General features: G+C 41.4%; 1 protein-coding gene and 1 pseudogene across 1 annotated transcript; both read right to left on the minus strand.

The window, feature by feature from the left end:
* Window positions 1-422: 422 nt before the first annotated feature.
* Window positions 423-3,838, minus strand: LOC131554231 (stonustoxin subunit beta-like; annotated as a pseudogene).
* Window positions 3,839-5,672: 1,834 nt separating this feature from the next.
* Window positions 5,673-15,876, minus strand: LOC131520359 (E3 ubiquitin/ISG15 ligase TRIM25-like). The gene is made up of 6 exons (XM_058744541.1): window positions 15,297-15,876; window positions 15,116-15,211; window positions 14,516-14,749; window positions 14,247-14,400; window positions 6,445-6,504; window positions 5,673-6,325 (listed from the first exon to the last, which is right to left on the minus strand). Exons 1-6 carry the CDS (start codon window positions 15,852-15,854, stop codon window positions 5,796-5,798), a joined length of 1,632 nt encoding a protein of 543 aa, XP_058600524.1. The 5' UTR covers window positions 15,855-15,876; the 3' UTR covers window positions 5,673-5,795.
* Window positions 15,877-16,176: the final 300 nt, after the last annotated feature.

Consider the following 16,176-nt stretch of genomic DNA (forward strand, 5'->3'; position numbering starts at 1 on the left):
GATTCCATCAAAAATATCTAAATTTGTGCTTCGAAGACGAACGAAGGTCTTAAGAGTTTGAAACGACATGAGGGTGAGTAATTAATGACAAAATTTTTGGGTGAACTAACTAAACCTTTAAAGAGCGCGTTAGTAATGGCTATGCGCCTATAGGCGGGTCCACAACGAGCGTACACTCTGCTTATTACACACACAGGGACTAGCAACAGCACACAAACATGCCAAATATTAAAAATTAAAGGATAACAATGTGAAAGATTATTATTGTTATTTTTATTATTTTTGTTTTCCCCTCTGTACTTCATGCTGTAGGCTATCTTTCAACACCATTAATCAGACAATGCAATTGGCATCAAACCTCTCAAAAATAATTACCTGTTAAAAACAGATGCGTCTTGATAACAAGCTGCTGTGGAGAAAAACAATAACAGACAATCTCACATAACCAAGGATTCTTGAGACCAATTATTTCAAGAAACAAACACATTTCCACTTCTAAATCAGATGACCACTAGAACGTTATTAACACAAATGCACATTTTTATTTGGTTTTCCCTGTATTTGGTCATATTTACACAGTTGCATCATTAATATCTTTTTAAAGTAAAGAAAAACAGAAATATATTTAATTTTAAAGAAACATTGCTATCAGAAGGATATGCTTTTGAATGTGCGTCTTTTCAAAGGTTCAGTCATTTACTGTAGCTATTTATGAAATAGTAATCATGCCTCATTCTTCAACCCAGTCCTCCAAGTTATAAAGAAATTGTTTAGGACATTTAGATCATTGTAATCATTGTAAGAAGGTCCTAAGGTAGCAACACACGAAAACAAAAAAGCTGATAATACATGCGAGACACGATAAATATTCTATGAGAAGTGATCTTTGCCTAGTTCTGCGGCCAATTATTTTCCCAATTCCGACACCTTGTGACTTGATGATGAACTGCATCTGCTGTTACGAGCTGCAAGAAAGTAACAAGAGGAGAGGAGCTCACTCAGGAATGGAAAGATGACCTCAATGGAGGAGATTGATAAATTAACTTTAAATACCTGGAACTACAATAGTTACATCAGATGCTGATCTCTCCAGTGTTTCCGACGCCAGAAACCTTGTTCCTATTGCCTTTAAATGACAAGATTTTTGACTTGCTACTTTGACTTTTGTTTTGTATTCATTAATTATTTAGAGTGCTAGAATGTTAACCAATAAATTGACTTTTATTTTTTGACTCCTGGAGTATTGATTTCTGATTGCGAGAACAGACCACGGAGGAGTCTTAGTCTGTAAGTATTTTTAAAAGTGCTTATAATTTAGAAGCAAACCTAACCTGAGAATACTTAAAAATAAGGTGTCAGGTTACACTAAAACAATAACACAATTTGAATCTGAAACTCAATCCATTACATTTCCACTTCTGGTCTGTCTGAACTTTCTTCTGCTCTATGATCCTAACAGATGAACCCATTCCAGTTATAAATGCAGGGTAGAGGGGTTCAGTGAATGAGGTCTGGACTCTGTGTAGTAGAGTCATTGTGTCAGAGATCCTGTAGAAGCACAGAGTTCCTGCTCTGTGATCCAGATACACTCCTATTCTAGGAGAAGGAGGGATACGGACATGTGCTTTTTCATGTATAAAATGGAAATTTCTCATGAAATAGCCCAATCTCCAGAATATTTTGTTGAACCCAAATTTACAGTCATCACTCCTTCCTTTACGTCCAATTCCTTTGTAACAAACTGCTGCAGCCCAGTCGTCCCCACTGCACTCAACCTCCCAGTAACAGCGACCACACAAACCCTCTCTACACAGAACATATTCAAAGATGTCAAATCGCTCTGGGTGATCAGGATATTGCTGGACTACATTTGAACATTATTTTCCTGTAGCCTTCTGACAGGATGATTTTGTTGTGTGCAGTGTTTGGATCCAGGTGAAGGTGGCAGAAATCTAAAGAGGAAAAATGGACAAAAAAACAATTCGCTTGGGTTCCAAAATGGTTACACTGATCATATACACTGATATTTATTTAGCAATTAATGAGTGTTTGCCTTGAAGAAACCGAAATTCAACTTACACAAGACACAAAACTGTAATCATGCAGATCATTGTTGATGTAGCTCAGTTTGGCACAATAGCCAAAATAATTCTAAAAAAAACTGCTTGTGGTCCAAATAATGTGGACAGACACTAAACTAGTAGCTCTCAAGTTCCAAAACACCATGAATTGTAAGTCACTCATTTTATTGCACTTTTTAAATCATTATTTGGAGCTTAAAACCCACTGGTCACCATTTACTGTATATATATTGAATGAAAAAAAAAATAAACAAAAGAACTTAAAAACGTAAAACATAAAGAAAACGCAAAGAAACATACTTTTAGAAGCTTTGCAGCTTTACTGAGTTCCTGCTGACTTCTCTCTCGCTCCTCAATCAATTTTTGACACGCCACCTTTATCTCCTCTAACTCTTTCTGATGATGTTTGAATAAAACAAATAAACAAAGAGTAGTTAAAAATAGACACAACATCTTTTCAGTCTCATAAAGGGTGAATCTAAAATAGTAGTTTAAATAATAGTAGTAGTACAGTGCATCTGGAAAGTATTCACAGTGCTTCACTTTTTCCACATTTTGTTATGTTAAAGCCTTATCCCAAAATGGATGAAATTCATTATTTTCCTCAAAATTCTACAAACAATACCCCATAATGACAACATGAAAGAGTTTTTTTTAAATCTTTGCAAATTTATTAAAAATAAAAAACGAATTAAATCACATGTACATATGTGTTCATAGCCTTTGCCAAGACACTCAAAATTGAGCTCAGGTGCATCCTGTTTCCACTGATCATCCACTGAGAAGGGCCTTGTCTAGAGTGACCAAGAACCTGATGGTCACTCTAGTTGAGCTCCATGATCATATATGCAGATGGGAGAAACCTACAGAAGGAAAAACATCACTGCAACACTCCACCGATCTGGGCTTTATGGCGGTGTGGCCAAACTCAATCCTCTCCTCAGTGAAGACACATGAAAACACTTGGAATTTGCAACAAAGCACCTAAAGAACTCTCAGACTCTGAGAAACAAGATTCTCTGGTCTGATGAACCTCAATTCTAAGCATCATGTTTGAAGGAAAGCAGCTCTGCTCATCACCTGCAGAGTACCATCCCAAAAGTAATGTGTGCTGGAATCAGCCTCATGCTGTGGGGCTGTTTTTCAGCGGCAGGGACTGAGGAACTCATCAGAGTAGAAGAAGAGCTCAATGCACAAAAATATAGAGATCGGCTTAATGAAAACCTAGTTCAGAGCATTCAGAAACTCAGACTTGGCAGAAGGTTCTACTTCCAACAGGACAATGACCCTAAGCACACAGCAAGAGTTATAGACAACTCTGTGAATGTCCTTGAGTGGCCCAGCAACAGCCTTGGCTTGAACCCAATCAAATATTTCTGGAGAAACCTGAAAATGTGCATCTGCCTCCATCCAACCTGACAGAGCTTTTGAGGTGAAGACATGAGGAGAAGAATGGCAGATAATTGCCAAATGGTGATGAGCAAAGATTGTTGCATCAAATCCCCAAAATTTGAGACTGTAATTGGTGCCAAAGGTGATTCAACAAAGTATTGAGCAAAGGCTGTGAATACTTATTTACATGTGATTTTTAATTTTTTTTATTTGCAAAGATTTCGAACAAACTTCTTCCATGTTTTCATTATGGGGCACTGTTTGTAGATTTTTGAGGAAAATAATGAATTTAACCCATTTTGCAATAAGGCTAACATAACAAAATGTGGAAAAAGTGAAGTGCTGTGAATACCTTTCAGATGCATTGTAAATATATGTAATATAATACAAATAAGTATTATTATTATTAATAATAATAATAAGAATGGTTGTTATTACATATTTCATGTTTTTTATTATTGTTGGGTCATTTCTATGCAGATAGTTTATACCTTTAATAGAAACTGCTCTGCCAATCCACATGTAAACCATTAATGAAAGAGCACGTTTACAAATCTACAATGTGCTTACCGTTTTGTGTATTAAACAATAATACGAAATGCGTCACTTGTAACCAAAAGAATAAACGTACACCATCCAGACTAACGTATAATTATCAAGCATAAAATAATTGAATGCTCTTTTTTTACCACAAGCAAAAAGACATGGGTAAAACCATTATTTAAGGATTCTATTAAGTTCTTACCTGCTTTGACAGAAAACAGAAGTAAAATATTTGCTCCTCTACAGCTTTAGCCAAACTAGAAAAATGTGGATCCTTAAGCAGAGGCTCGTGTAGCAGGGAAATAGGTTTCGTTTCTCTTGAATCCACACACCTCCTAGTTTTCAGTGTCAAGATGTGTGCATGTTGCGAGAGAGAAAGTAAAGATAAAGAGTGTCAAGGAGATTATAAACATATTGTTTGTGAGGCCGTGACTTTGCAGTTTTGTTGCTCTGTACTTTGCTCAAAATCATACTGTATATTTTGACACTAATAATCAGACTACTTGAATAATGTGTCTAATAACAGATTAATTAACTCCTTTAACACACTTCCAACCATCTGTGTGTAAAATGATTTAATCAATTATAATTTCATGTTGGCTGGACAATGACACAGGCATCAAACCTACCAGGAATAATTTCTTATTTAAAAAGCAATGCGTCTCGATTCTGATTAAAGCAGATATTCATTCAGCTGCTGTGGAGAAAAGCAACAATCACAGACAATCTCATGTAGATCAAGGATTCTTGAGGATTCCCACAGCCATATTTCAACTTTGAAATCAAATGAATGTTTTTTTAACACAAATGCAATATTTCATTTGGTTTTATTTGAAATACAACATATAAACATGTTTCAATTAAAGAAACAAACCTACTACAGTACATACTAACAGGATGAAGTTTGTTTTTTAAAAAAGGCTTCTATAAAGTTTCACAGTGCCAACTGTTTGTCAACACCATCAGAAAATGTAGTTATTAAACACTTTAAAAACTTGTTAGGTTTAGAATTTGGCTTTGGAATTTAGGTTTTGAATTCATAAGAAGATCCTTTCAGTAGTTATAGCAATAGAAAAACTAAATAGCTACTGCATTTAATACATGTGTGATGTGCAAAATATGATTATTTTCTCAACAATGCGAAATTCTGCAGCTGGCCATTTTGATAATAAACTGCATAGTGGATTCAGACATGGATTATTATGAGATGCAGTAACTAACCTTGCTGAAGAGAACTTTCAGATGCCAAGATAACATACACACACACACAAACACACACACGTCTGGTTTGCTATCCTTGTGGGGACTCTCCATAGGCGTAATGGTTTTTCTACTGTACAGACCGTATATTCTATCGTCCTACACCAACCCTACACCTAAACCTACCCTTTACAGGAGACTTTCTGCATTTTTAGATTTTCAAAAAACTAACATTCTGTGTGATTTATTAGCTTGTTTACCCGTGGGGACCTCAATTTAGGTCCCCACCGTGACATGAGTCTGTGTGTATTCAGGTTTAAGTCCCCACCTGAATAGAAAAACAGGTACACACACACCACTGTAACATCTGATTTCAGAAAATTTAATGATAAACTGTGCATTTTTCCTTATGTCTAGTTTAAGTGTTTTAAATGTGTTCTTTAGGCCTCTTAATTGTTTATGCTTAATAAAAAAATGTCATGCCCTTTGTTCAGCCAAACTACAAACTACATTTTGATTAAATACATTATTTTTACATACTTATTTTAAGAATTCAAAATCTAAATCGTAATCAACAGTCTATCTAAGCTCTCCTCTGCTCTGCTCTATGATCCTGACAGATGAATTTATATAAGTATAAAATGTAGGGTAGAGGGGTTCAGTGAATGTGGTCTGGACTCTGTGTAGTAGAGTCATTGTGTCAGAGACGCTGTAGAAGGACAGAGTTCCTGCTCTGTGATCCAGATACACACCTATTCTAGAGGAGGGGAAAGCAGAGATTGAGACTTGTTTCTTGTCATGAGTGAAACTGTTGCAGGACAATTTCCAGGATATTTTGTTGAAACCAAGATTACAGGCACCACTGTTTTCTTTACGACCAAATCCTTTGTAACAAACTGCTACAGCCCATTCTTTCCCTCTGCACTCAACCTCCCAGTAACAGCAACCGCACAAACCCTCTCTACACATGATGTAGGCAAACTTATCAAATCGCTCTGGGTGATCAGGATATTGCTGGACTACATTTGAACATGATATTTTCCTGTTATCTTCTGACAGTTTGAGCTTTTTGTGTGCAGTGTTTGGATCCAGCTGAAGTTGACAGAAATCTGAGGAGGATGAATGGACAAAAACAAATATCGAACAAAATTCACTTTGTTTCCAAAATGGTCACATTGTAACAGATCATTTCCACTGATATCAATTGATTAGTGTTTGCTCTACTTACACTGCAAAAAATCATCTGGAGTCTTTGGCTCTAGAGGCTTTACAACATGAACACATGACACTAAAGAGACAAGAAGAAACAAACTTATGATTAACTTCTTTCTGTGACACTTTTTTACCTACTGTGTTGGCAGCAAAATGTTAAACAAATTGTGTCTTAAGACACTAAGTTCGTTTAACATTTTGCTGTTAATAAATTCAAGACTCTTGACAAGACGAACAAAATAACAAATACAATTTTGTGCAGACTACACTTTTATTTTTTAGCCTATCTCTCTTTCTTTCAGTGGCAGAAATTTAAATGTGAGATTATGCAAACGGAATCTAAATTTAGTGGGAACGGTCGGGTCGGGAAGAAATGTATTCTAGAGTGAATATATAGCAGGAGTGGGTGGGTGGGATATAACCTCACGGGAGCGGGACTAAAAAAAATATAACCGCGAAGACCTCTACTCTCATTACAGAGCTATGCATCTTTAAAAAAAAATAAAAATCAGCTGATTTGCAAAAAAGGCCCATTAATACCTAATTTAATGATGCGGAGTTCCAAAATATTAATAATATATAAATAGGCCTATATAAAATATATAGGCTAAATAAATCCATCATGTCCAATTTTTTCGCAAAACAAGAAAAAAGATTCTTAAAATGCACTTAACAAAAGCAGTCAAAAGTTCCATGTATAATTTAACTTACAATATGCAAAGGAGTGGAAAATATGTTCAAATACTTCATTTAATATCAAAGAACTTTACATGAAAACAAGCTTATAAATAAATAAGGTTTTTCAAAATCTGTCATTTTCACTGTTTGAATGTAGCAAAATCCTCATAGATGTGTAACAGAAAACATCTGGCCCATTTTGCATTTTCTTTTGTCACTTCCCATAGTTCTAACTTTAAAATCAGTATTAGGCATAAAATAATGTACTCAGAATAATATGTGAAGATGGGCTGAGAACTGAGCTAAAGCAGTGGTCTCAAACTCAATTCCTGGAGGGCCACAGCTCTGCACAGTTTAGCTCCAACCAGCTCCAAATCACACCTGCTTGGAAGTTTCTAGTGATCCTGAAGACCTTGATTAGCTGGATCAGGTGTGTTTGATTGGGGTTGGAGCTAAACTCTGCAGAGCTGTGGCCCACCAAGAATCGAGTTTGAGACCAATGAGCTAAAGGGATAGTTCAATCAATCAAAAATTAAAATCCTGTAATTAATTACTCACCCTCATGTCGTTCCAAACCTGTAAGACCTTCGTTCAACTTTGGACACAAATTAAGATATTTTTTAAGAAATCCGAGTGCTCTCTGACCCTCCTATAGACAGCAAGGATCCTTACACGATCAAGGCTCAGAAAAGTAGCAAGGAGATTGTTAAAATAAATCATGTGAAAATGTTCAACCTTTTATTATAATTTTATGAAGCTATGAGAATACTTTTTGTGTGCAAAGAAAAAAAAAAAGACTTTATTCAACAATTCGTCTCCTCCGCATCAAACGCCATTTTAGAGAGTATCACGTAAACAACGCATGCTGTTCTGTGTCAGCAGCACCATATGCTGAATATAAACATTTGCTGTCCCAATTCACATACTATCCGTCTTAAATAGTATTTGAAAATAGAATTAGTATGTCCCAAATCATAGGGCGAATTCCAAACGGCTATTTTGCGCCCTTGAAGGGCACTTCGGGAAGGGGACGCCATTTGTAGGGACGTTCCAAACTAATCCCTTCACGAAGGGCCCTTCCAGAAGTCCGTTAGTGAAGGGAACATGGCATGGTCACTTCACAGAAGTGATTTCCGTTTGTGATCATGTGTCTTCAGTTAGGAGCTCTTCCGATGCATTTTAAAGCAAAGTTGGGGTTAATTTCGACTTCACATACAAACGTAAGGCTGATTAAATTAGTCTTTAGTCGTGATACAAGATATTTTTTTGTCAGTGATAGAAATATAAGACGGTAAGCAAGTTTAAGCACGTTTAGTTTGAAAAAGTTTAATAGTAAAAAAGACACAGTGAGACAATATTTAAATAAAATAATAATAATGAGAAGAAATATTTATTTGCAACAGCTGTTGGAGTGCTGAATGCTGCACGCACGCGCAGCGTTGTCAAGGTAACATCTGGACATTCATTCCCTTCGCCAAGGGAGTTCCAAACGCTTATATGAGACAGTAATGCCCTACACCCTTCAAAGAACTCACTTCACATCTGAGGGTTGTCCCCCCTAAAAATCATTACAAGCGACTCGGTGTATTAAAAATAATATAATGGACATATACTCAAAATAATTGTGTGAGTAGTGAAACAAAATAAACGCAAAAAAAAAAACGTTTTAAGTTCAGAAATGTTTTGATTCCCCCCTCCCTTGCCTCACAGTGGTTTGGTCCACTGCCTGCTTTCCACTTTTACCGATACACACACTCGAGTCCGGTGGGAGAGAGCAAGTACCTCAGTAACAGTTAGTTATGTTTAAGTAACTTAGGTTGTCAAGGCTATTTTATTCTCTTTAAACATCGGGTGAAAAGATTCTTTCTCTTTAATACAGATGATGCTGAATCATTAATAAATTAGTCATGACAAAAAAATTATGATATCCCATGTTTTTTCTATGAGCGATTATAAGGCTAACAAGCTTAATGCCGTAGCTTGTCACCCACTACAACTAACACAGCGATAAGCCTGTGTGTGAACTGATATTAGGCTAATATTGTAGACCTACCTATGTGTTGGGTTTTGCTCAATATGATGTTAAGTGGCAGGGCCCGGTTGCATTAAGCACCTTAAGTGTAATTTTCCCTTAAGATCGCCCTTAAGTTTCCCTTACAATTAAGGGCGTTGCATAAAATATACCTTAAATGACACTTAAGGGTTTCTTTAGGTGAAACATCATAAACCCTTAGAATTTCTCTTAAGTGTCCCTTAAAGCCCATTAAGTGTTGCATAAAGCCCCTTAACTGTCATTTTTCTAAGTATAACGTAAGGTATGGAAAATGTCACCTTAAGTGTTACACAGCGAACAGATTCAATCCTAAAGTTCTACAAGACACAATCGGCCGCTTTATAACAGATTTAGGCATTTATTCACATTAATCAAATTACATACAACTAATAGCTCAAAAGTGAGTGCGTCATGCGAGAACATATTCTATAATATTTTATTCCTGTATTTTCCTACATATTACCTGGGAGATGACTTGGAAAAACACAAATACAAAATATATTTTCGCAATCGTGTGTTTATTGTGTTTACATTTCTGCTTTTAGCTAATGCCGAGTTCACACTGCACGATTTTCAAACTCGTCGGATCGCTGTTGTTTTCACACTGCGTGACTATCTGGGGAAGCATTCAGTCGCTGCTGTGTTCACATTGCACGATGGATCGGCGACAGGGGTTTCACATTGCATGATTTCACAATAGGAAGAATCGCCAACAACTCTGTCTGATCCGCAAACTACATTTCACAACAAAACACACGCGAGAAGTGATAAGGAAATAACGCGAGAACCTGCGTGCGTCAGCCCGTTGTTCTCGAGCGAGACTGGAAGTATTAAAAAAATATAGCCTGCAAATTGTCTGTGCGCTGATTTCCAGCTACAAAAACAAAAACAGATTATGCAGGAGGGAGATGCAGGGAACAGGGATTGTGTTCTGCAAAGAGTGGTAAATAATAATTTTGCAGTAACTGTTATGCTGATGTTGCGGCTGGTCAAGCGTTTGTGCTTGTTTCTGTATGATATAATTGTACATTAAAATACTGATATGGTCTATAACTCCTCACTGAACTTCCCTCTGCCCTGTATCTTTGTCTCTCATTGGCTGAAGGCCATCGTGATGTAGTTTTCAGTCAGAAATCATTGCACACAGCGTGATTGTGAATCGCCGACAGCTCCAGATATTTAGCATGCCAAATATCTCACGGGCGTCGGCGAGGTGTCGGCGATTCTCTCAGATCGTGTCTTTGGTAATTCACACTGCGCGATTGTCACTCGCGTGAACGAGCTCCGATTTGCCTCCGATGTCGGGCATTTGTCGGCGATTTATCAAAACCTGTCGGCGAGTGAAAAATCGGGCTAAAATCGTGCAGTGTGAACTCGGCATTAGCTGCAGCAATCGCTGCTGTATTCCATCATAAGATACTTCTATGTGGCGGATTGGACTTTCAGCTCGACAGCGCCCTCCGGCTTCGAGTATGAATGAAACATACACTGCATAGGAGTGTTTAGCGCTTCATAATGTTCACATCACCTCATTTTAGATACGAATAAAATGACTATCTTGTCCCTTTGCATTTAAATATAGATTTATTCACATTAGTCCCTGAAAATGTTATGTTTCTATGAAAACTTACACAGCTATCTGCATTAACAAATAACGTGTCCATGGCAACAGTAGTTCCCTTTCAGTCGGTCACTCCGAGTCACGTCGGATGACCGACGAATTGGGATCTCGCCAGAGAGACCAATCCACTTCGAGTGTAACTAAACGAGCCAATGGACATTGGCATGCGATCATTGCATCCAGCTGCCGCTGATCACAGCGTGAGTATAAGAGGCAGGGGGTACACCGCATTAATTCATCCTTTCGCTTCGGAGCCGAGCGGCGGTGAATCACTGCTGCTCTCCTATCCTGCGAGTGAGAAGAGAGAGCGAGTGCGGGCATTACAGCGCAGCAGCAGTGGTCGCGGTCTCACGGGAGAAGAGGTCAATTCCCGTGAAGACAGTCACACTAGGAGTGTGTGGTGGCCAGCTCCCCTGGGTGCTTCAGCACTTAATTAAGAGCAAATTTCTCTAAAAGAGCAACACGGGTGATCGCGTCTTTTTGAAGATTTCTTATCACCCGTGCGTTTCTGGGTGTGGTCGTTTCCTGGCGCCTCAGGACGGTCACGATCGCTGCCTCACGTGTCTGGGAATTCAGCACGCTGAGGAAGCTTTCGTGGATGGTTCATGTTCTTCTTGTGGGGACATGACCATCTTGGAGTTGCATAATAGACTCCGCTATGTCAAACATGGCGGAGTCCCTCTGCCTCTGCCGCGATCCAGCGTTCGTTCCCGGGGCGGCGCTGTATCCGGTGGAGTCAGAGGTGATCTGAGGGTGACAGTGAGGGCTTCCCCAAGAGGAGTTACTCACCCCTCAAGCACTCCGCAGCCGGTGGAGCTGCCGAAGGAGTGCGCTGGGCCCTCTGCTGGACAGAGTGCACCACGCGTTTCCTTCGGTGCCCCCTCTGACGACCAGATGTCGATCTCTGCATCAGAGGGCGAGTCCTCTCTCTCCGGGGATGACGACCCGGCTGCGTTGCCCTCTTCGGGTGTGGTAGCGTTGTCCGAGCCAGACCCAGAGATGACAGCTATGCTTTCCCGGGCCGCCGAGAATGTCGGGCTCGTGTGGAATCCTCCACCGCGTCCCGATCCTTCGAGGCTGGACGAGTGGTTTCTCGGAAGTGCATGAGGAGCTCAGAAGATCGTGGAAGGCACCTTTCACTGCCCGAAACAAATCCTGTGGCTCCTCCCCCCTCACCACCCTCGATGGTGGAGCCGCTTTGGGGTACGCGGGCATCCCCTCTGTGGAGCGGTCTGTGGCCATGCAACTATGTCCAACAGCCGCTACCACTCTGCGGGTGACCCGTGTCTCTCGGGCCTGTAAGTATTCGTCAGGTCTAACTGGCAGTGCTTATAGAGCCTGTGGGGAGGCGGCTTCTGCCCTTCACGCCATGGCGTTACTGCAGGTCCACCAGGCGAAAGCCCTGAAAGACCTGCACGAGGGTGGTCATGACCTGGCGGTTCTACATGAGCTGCGTGCTGCGACGGACCTTGCGCTTCGAGTGACGAAGGTGACCGCACAGTCTCTGGGTCATGTGATGTCCACGTTAGTGGTCCAGGAGCGCCATCTCTGGCTGTGTTTTGCTGACATGAAGGAGCAGGAGAAGGTACAGTTCCTGAATGCTCCCGTGTCGCAGACCAGCCTTTTCGGCGACTCTGTCGAGAGCTTTGCCCAGCAGTTCTCGGCAGCCTAGAAGCAGACTGAAGCGATCAAACACATCATGCGCCGGAGGAAACTTGCTGCTTCCACTCCGGCTGCAGCCCCTCAGCCTGCTCGTCGCCGTGGGCACCCCCCTTCGGCTGCCCCCGCTCCCGCGCAGCCGCAGCAGCCTTCCACCAGGCAGCGTCGTGGAGCCGGTCGCAGGCAGGACGCCCAGCCCGTCCAGGCCCCCGCCAAACCTTGCGGCAAGCGCAAGTGCAAGAGGCCCTGAGACGGGCGACCCAGAGATGGTGGAGACTGCTTGTCGGGAGATGGTGACCGCACCACTCCCTCCCCCGGAGGAGGGCCGGGTGGAGAATCTTTTGTTTCGCTTTGTTTTTGTTCCGCCAAAACATCCCAAAACATCAATAAAAGAGTGGTTTCCTCAATCTCTGGGTCTCAAGAGGAGGAGAGTGGTGAACAATGCATCACAGGATCACTTCCCTTCTCCTCTCTCGCCAACAGGCAGCAGTGGGTTGCCCAAGAGCACCCCTCCTGCCCATTCGTGGAACCAGGTAAGGGCGGTAGCACTCGAGTCCCCGCTTCAAGTCGTCACACGCCAGGCTGTCACAAGCCTCAAGCCGGGTTCCTGTGTTTCCTCCCTCACGAGGAGGAATCAGGTGAGTGTTACACTGCACACCCAGACCCCGCCCCCCGCTATCACAGGCCAAGCCGTCACAGGCCGTCACAGGCTCCGGACCGGGTCCCTGTGTCCCACCTCGCTGCCCCACCGTGGGTATGTCGGTGGCCCAGTTGGTCCCGCTGGTACGGTCTCTCGGAGCCTGGCTAGTGCTCCCCAGTCCGTCTTGGTGGCTCCTGCGGACCATCAGACTCGGCTACGTGATTCAGTTCGCCCGGCGTCCCCCCAAGTTCGGGGGCATCCGGTTCACTTCAGTCAAGGCCGTCGATGCCCCTGTCTTGCGTGCGGAAATTGCAGTCCTGCTGGCGAAGGACGCGATAGAGCTGGTCCCTCCAGCCGATATGAGGTCGGGTTTTTACAGCCCTTACTTCATTGTGCCCAAGAAAAGCGGTGGGTTACGACCGATCTTGGATCTGCGAGTTTTGAACCATGCACTTCACAAGATGCCGTTCAAGATGTTGACGCAGAAACGCATTTTTGGGTGCGTCCATCCCCTAGATTGGTTCGCAGCAATCGACCTGAAGGACGCGTACTTTCATGTCTCGATTCTCCCGCGACACAGGCCATTCCTGCGATTCGCGTTCGAGGGTCGGGCATACCAGTATAAGGTCCTGCCCTTCGGGCTGTCCCTTTCGCCTCGCGTCTTCCCCAAAGTCACAGAGGCAGCCCTTGTTCCCCTGAGAGAACGGGGTGTGCGCATCCTCAACTACCTCGACGACTGGCTCATACTTGTACAGTCTCGAGAGCAGTTGTGCGCACACAGGGACCTGGTGCTCAGGCACCTCAGCCAGTTGGGTCTTCGGGTCAACTGGGAAAAGAGCAAACTCGTGCCAACGCAGAGGATCTCTTTTCTCGGCATGGAGTTGGATTCGGTCAACCAGACAGCACGCCTCACCCAGGAACGTGCCCCAGGCGGGCCCAGATCACTGGGCTTACGTAATTAGACTTCTTCACCTTACAAATGGTTGTTAAAAGAAAACAAATTCTACGAAATACATCATATTTTTTTGAGAAACTGTGACTTGCTCAAGAAAAACATCCACAATTCTTGGAATCAGCACCCCAAAATCAGTAAGAAACTTCTGGATTTCATTCAGAAACAAATGATGCAGGGTAGTGTTATGACTGACAATATTAAAAAATTCAAACCTTCTTGAGATATTCTGACTGCTTGCTGTTGACAGACGTCCTCCAAAACCTCTCTGAATGCTGAGATTGAAATGTCTTTAAAAGACAGATGAGTGTGTTGAGTGAAGCTGGGAATGTCTTCAAATGTCGGTAAAACACACACAGACTGACAGCTCTGAAATGAGACAAATAATTCAGACTTAATTTGTGAAGGACAACAAATCTTTTCCAAAACAAAAAACAAGCATTAGTGCTTCATTTTTAGATTCTCAACATTTCTGCGTCATTACCTTCAGAAAATTGACCTGATCATCAGTAATCAGAAGTGTCTCAATCTCTGTTAGTCTTTTTCTGAGTTCTGTCAGCTCTTGATCCAGACGTTTGTGAAGTTTCTCAGCTCGAGCTATCTCAGTCTTCTCCTGAGCTCTGATCTGTTCTTTAATCTCAGAGCATTTCTTCTCCAGAGAGCAGATGAGCTCAGTGAATACCTTCTCAGTGTTCTCCACGGCCTCTTGTGCTGAACTCTGTTGGAGACACAAAACTGTGATCATGCAGATCATTGTCGTGACTCAGTTTGGTACAACTGCCAAAATACCAAATGCCAAAAAATTTTGTGAGCAATTCTTTTTTTCCCAAATCCACAAATCCAAGTAAAATTAAACTGCATCTGTTCCAAACAATGACACAATAAACTAGTGGCTGTCCAGCTCCAAAAAGAGATAAACAGCAAAAAGGACACCATGACTGTAAGTCACTACTTTTATAGCACTCTTTAAATAATTTATGCTTGAAAGCCACTGTTCACCATCTACATTTACTGAATTTGACAATCTGTGTTTCAAACTAAATTTAGTCTTCAATAAAACTAAATAATGCTTAAATACACATACTTTCAGGAGATTCACAGCTTCACTGAGATCTTGCTGACCTTTCTCATGCTCCTGAATCAGCTTTTGACACGTCATGCTTATTTCTTTTAATTCTTTCTGAGAATGTTAACATCAAAATGTTATTGTTATTATTATTATTACGATATTTATTTATCACTGGAAGATAAATATATAGGCCTACCTTTTTACTAGTGCATTCTGAATCCACAGACACAACATTGTGTCTTTTATGATTATCAGTACACATGCAACAAATGCATTGATCATCATCCTGACAGTAAATATCTAGAGGTTTCCCATGACTGAGGCAGATGTTCTCCTGAATGTTTCTGGAGGCTTCGACTAGTTTGTGCTTCATAAACGCAGGAGATTGATAGTGAAGCTGCAGGTGAGTTTGACAGAAGGAGGCCAAGCACTGCAGACAGGACTTTACAGCTCTGTTCTTCTCTGTAGTGCAAACATCACACTCCACAGCAGCCGTTTGTAGAGACGTCTTCTGCAGCGTCTCCATCATCTCAGCTATCAGAGTGTTCTTCTTCAGTAGAGGTCTGTCACTGAAGCTCTCTCTGCATTGGGGACAGTGGTACGGTGGCTCCTGCTCCTTCTGCTCCCAGCAGTCAGTAATACAGCTCATACAGTAACTGTGTCCACAGGCAATCGTCACCGGCTCCTTCAGCCGATCCAAACAGACTGAACACATGAACTGATCCTCATACTGACTCGCTGCAGATACAGACATTTCTTTGCAGACAGTTTATATACCTCTAATAGAAACGGCTCTGCCAGAAGTAAATCATTAAAGAAAGAGCACGTCTACAAATCTACAAAACACAGTTTTGTACATTATTATAAAGAGTGCTAAATACTCCACCGTAACCAATAAACATGACATCAAGATAGCAACATAGAATTATTAAACACATACAACTGTGTTCTTTTTTCTGTGCAAGCAAAAGGACATATAAAACTATTATTTATGCTTCTATGATGTTTTTACCTGTTTTGACAGAAGGGTAATTCAAATATTTGCTCCTCTACAGCTTTAGTCAAACTAGATCTGC

This window comes from Onychostoma macrolepis, chromosome 15, assembly GCF_012432095.1.
Source record: "Onychostoma macrolepis isolate SWU-2019 chromosome 15, ASM1243209v1, whole genome shotgun sequence".
NCBI lineage: Eukaryota > Metazoa > Chordata > Actinopteri > Cypriniformes > Cyprinidae > Onychostoma > Onychostoma macrolepis.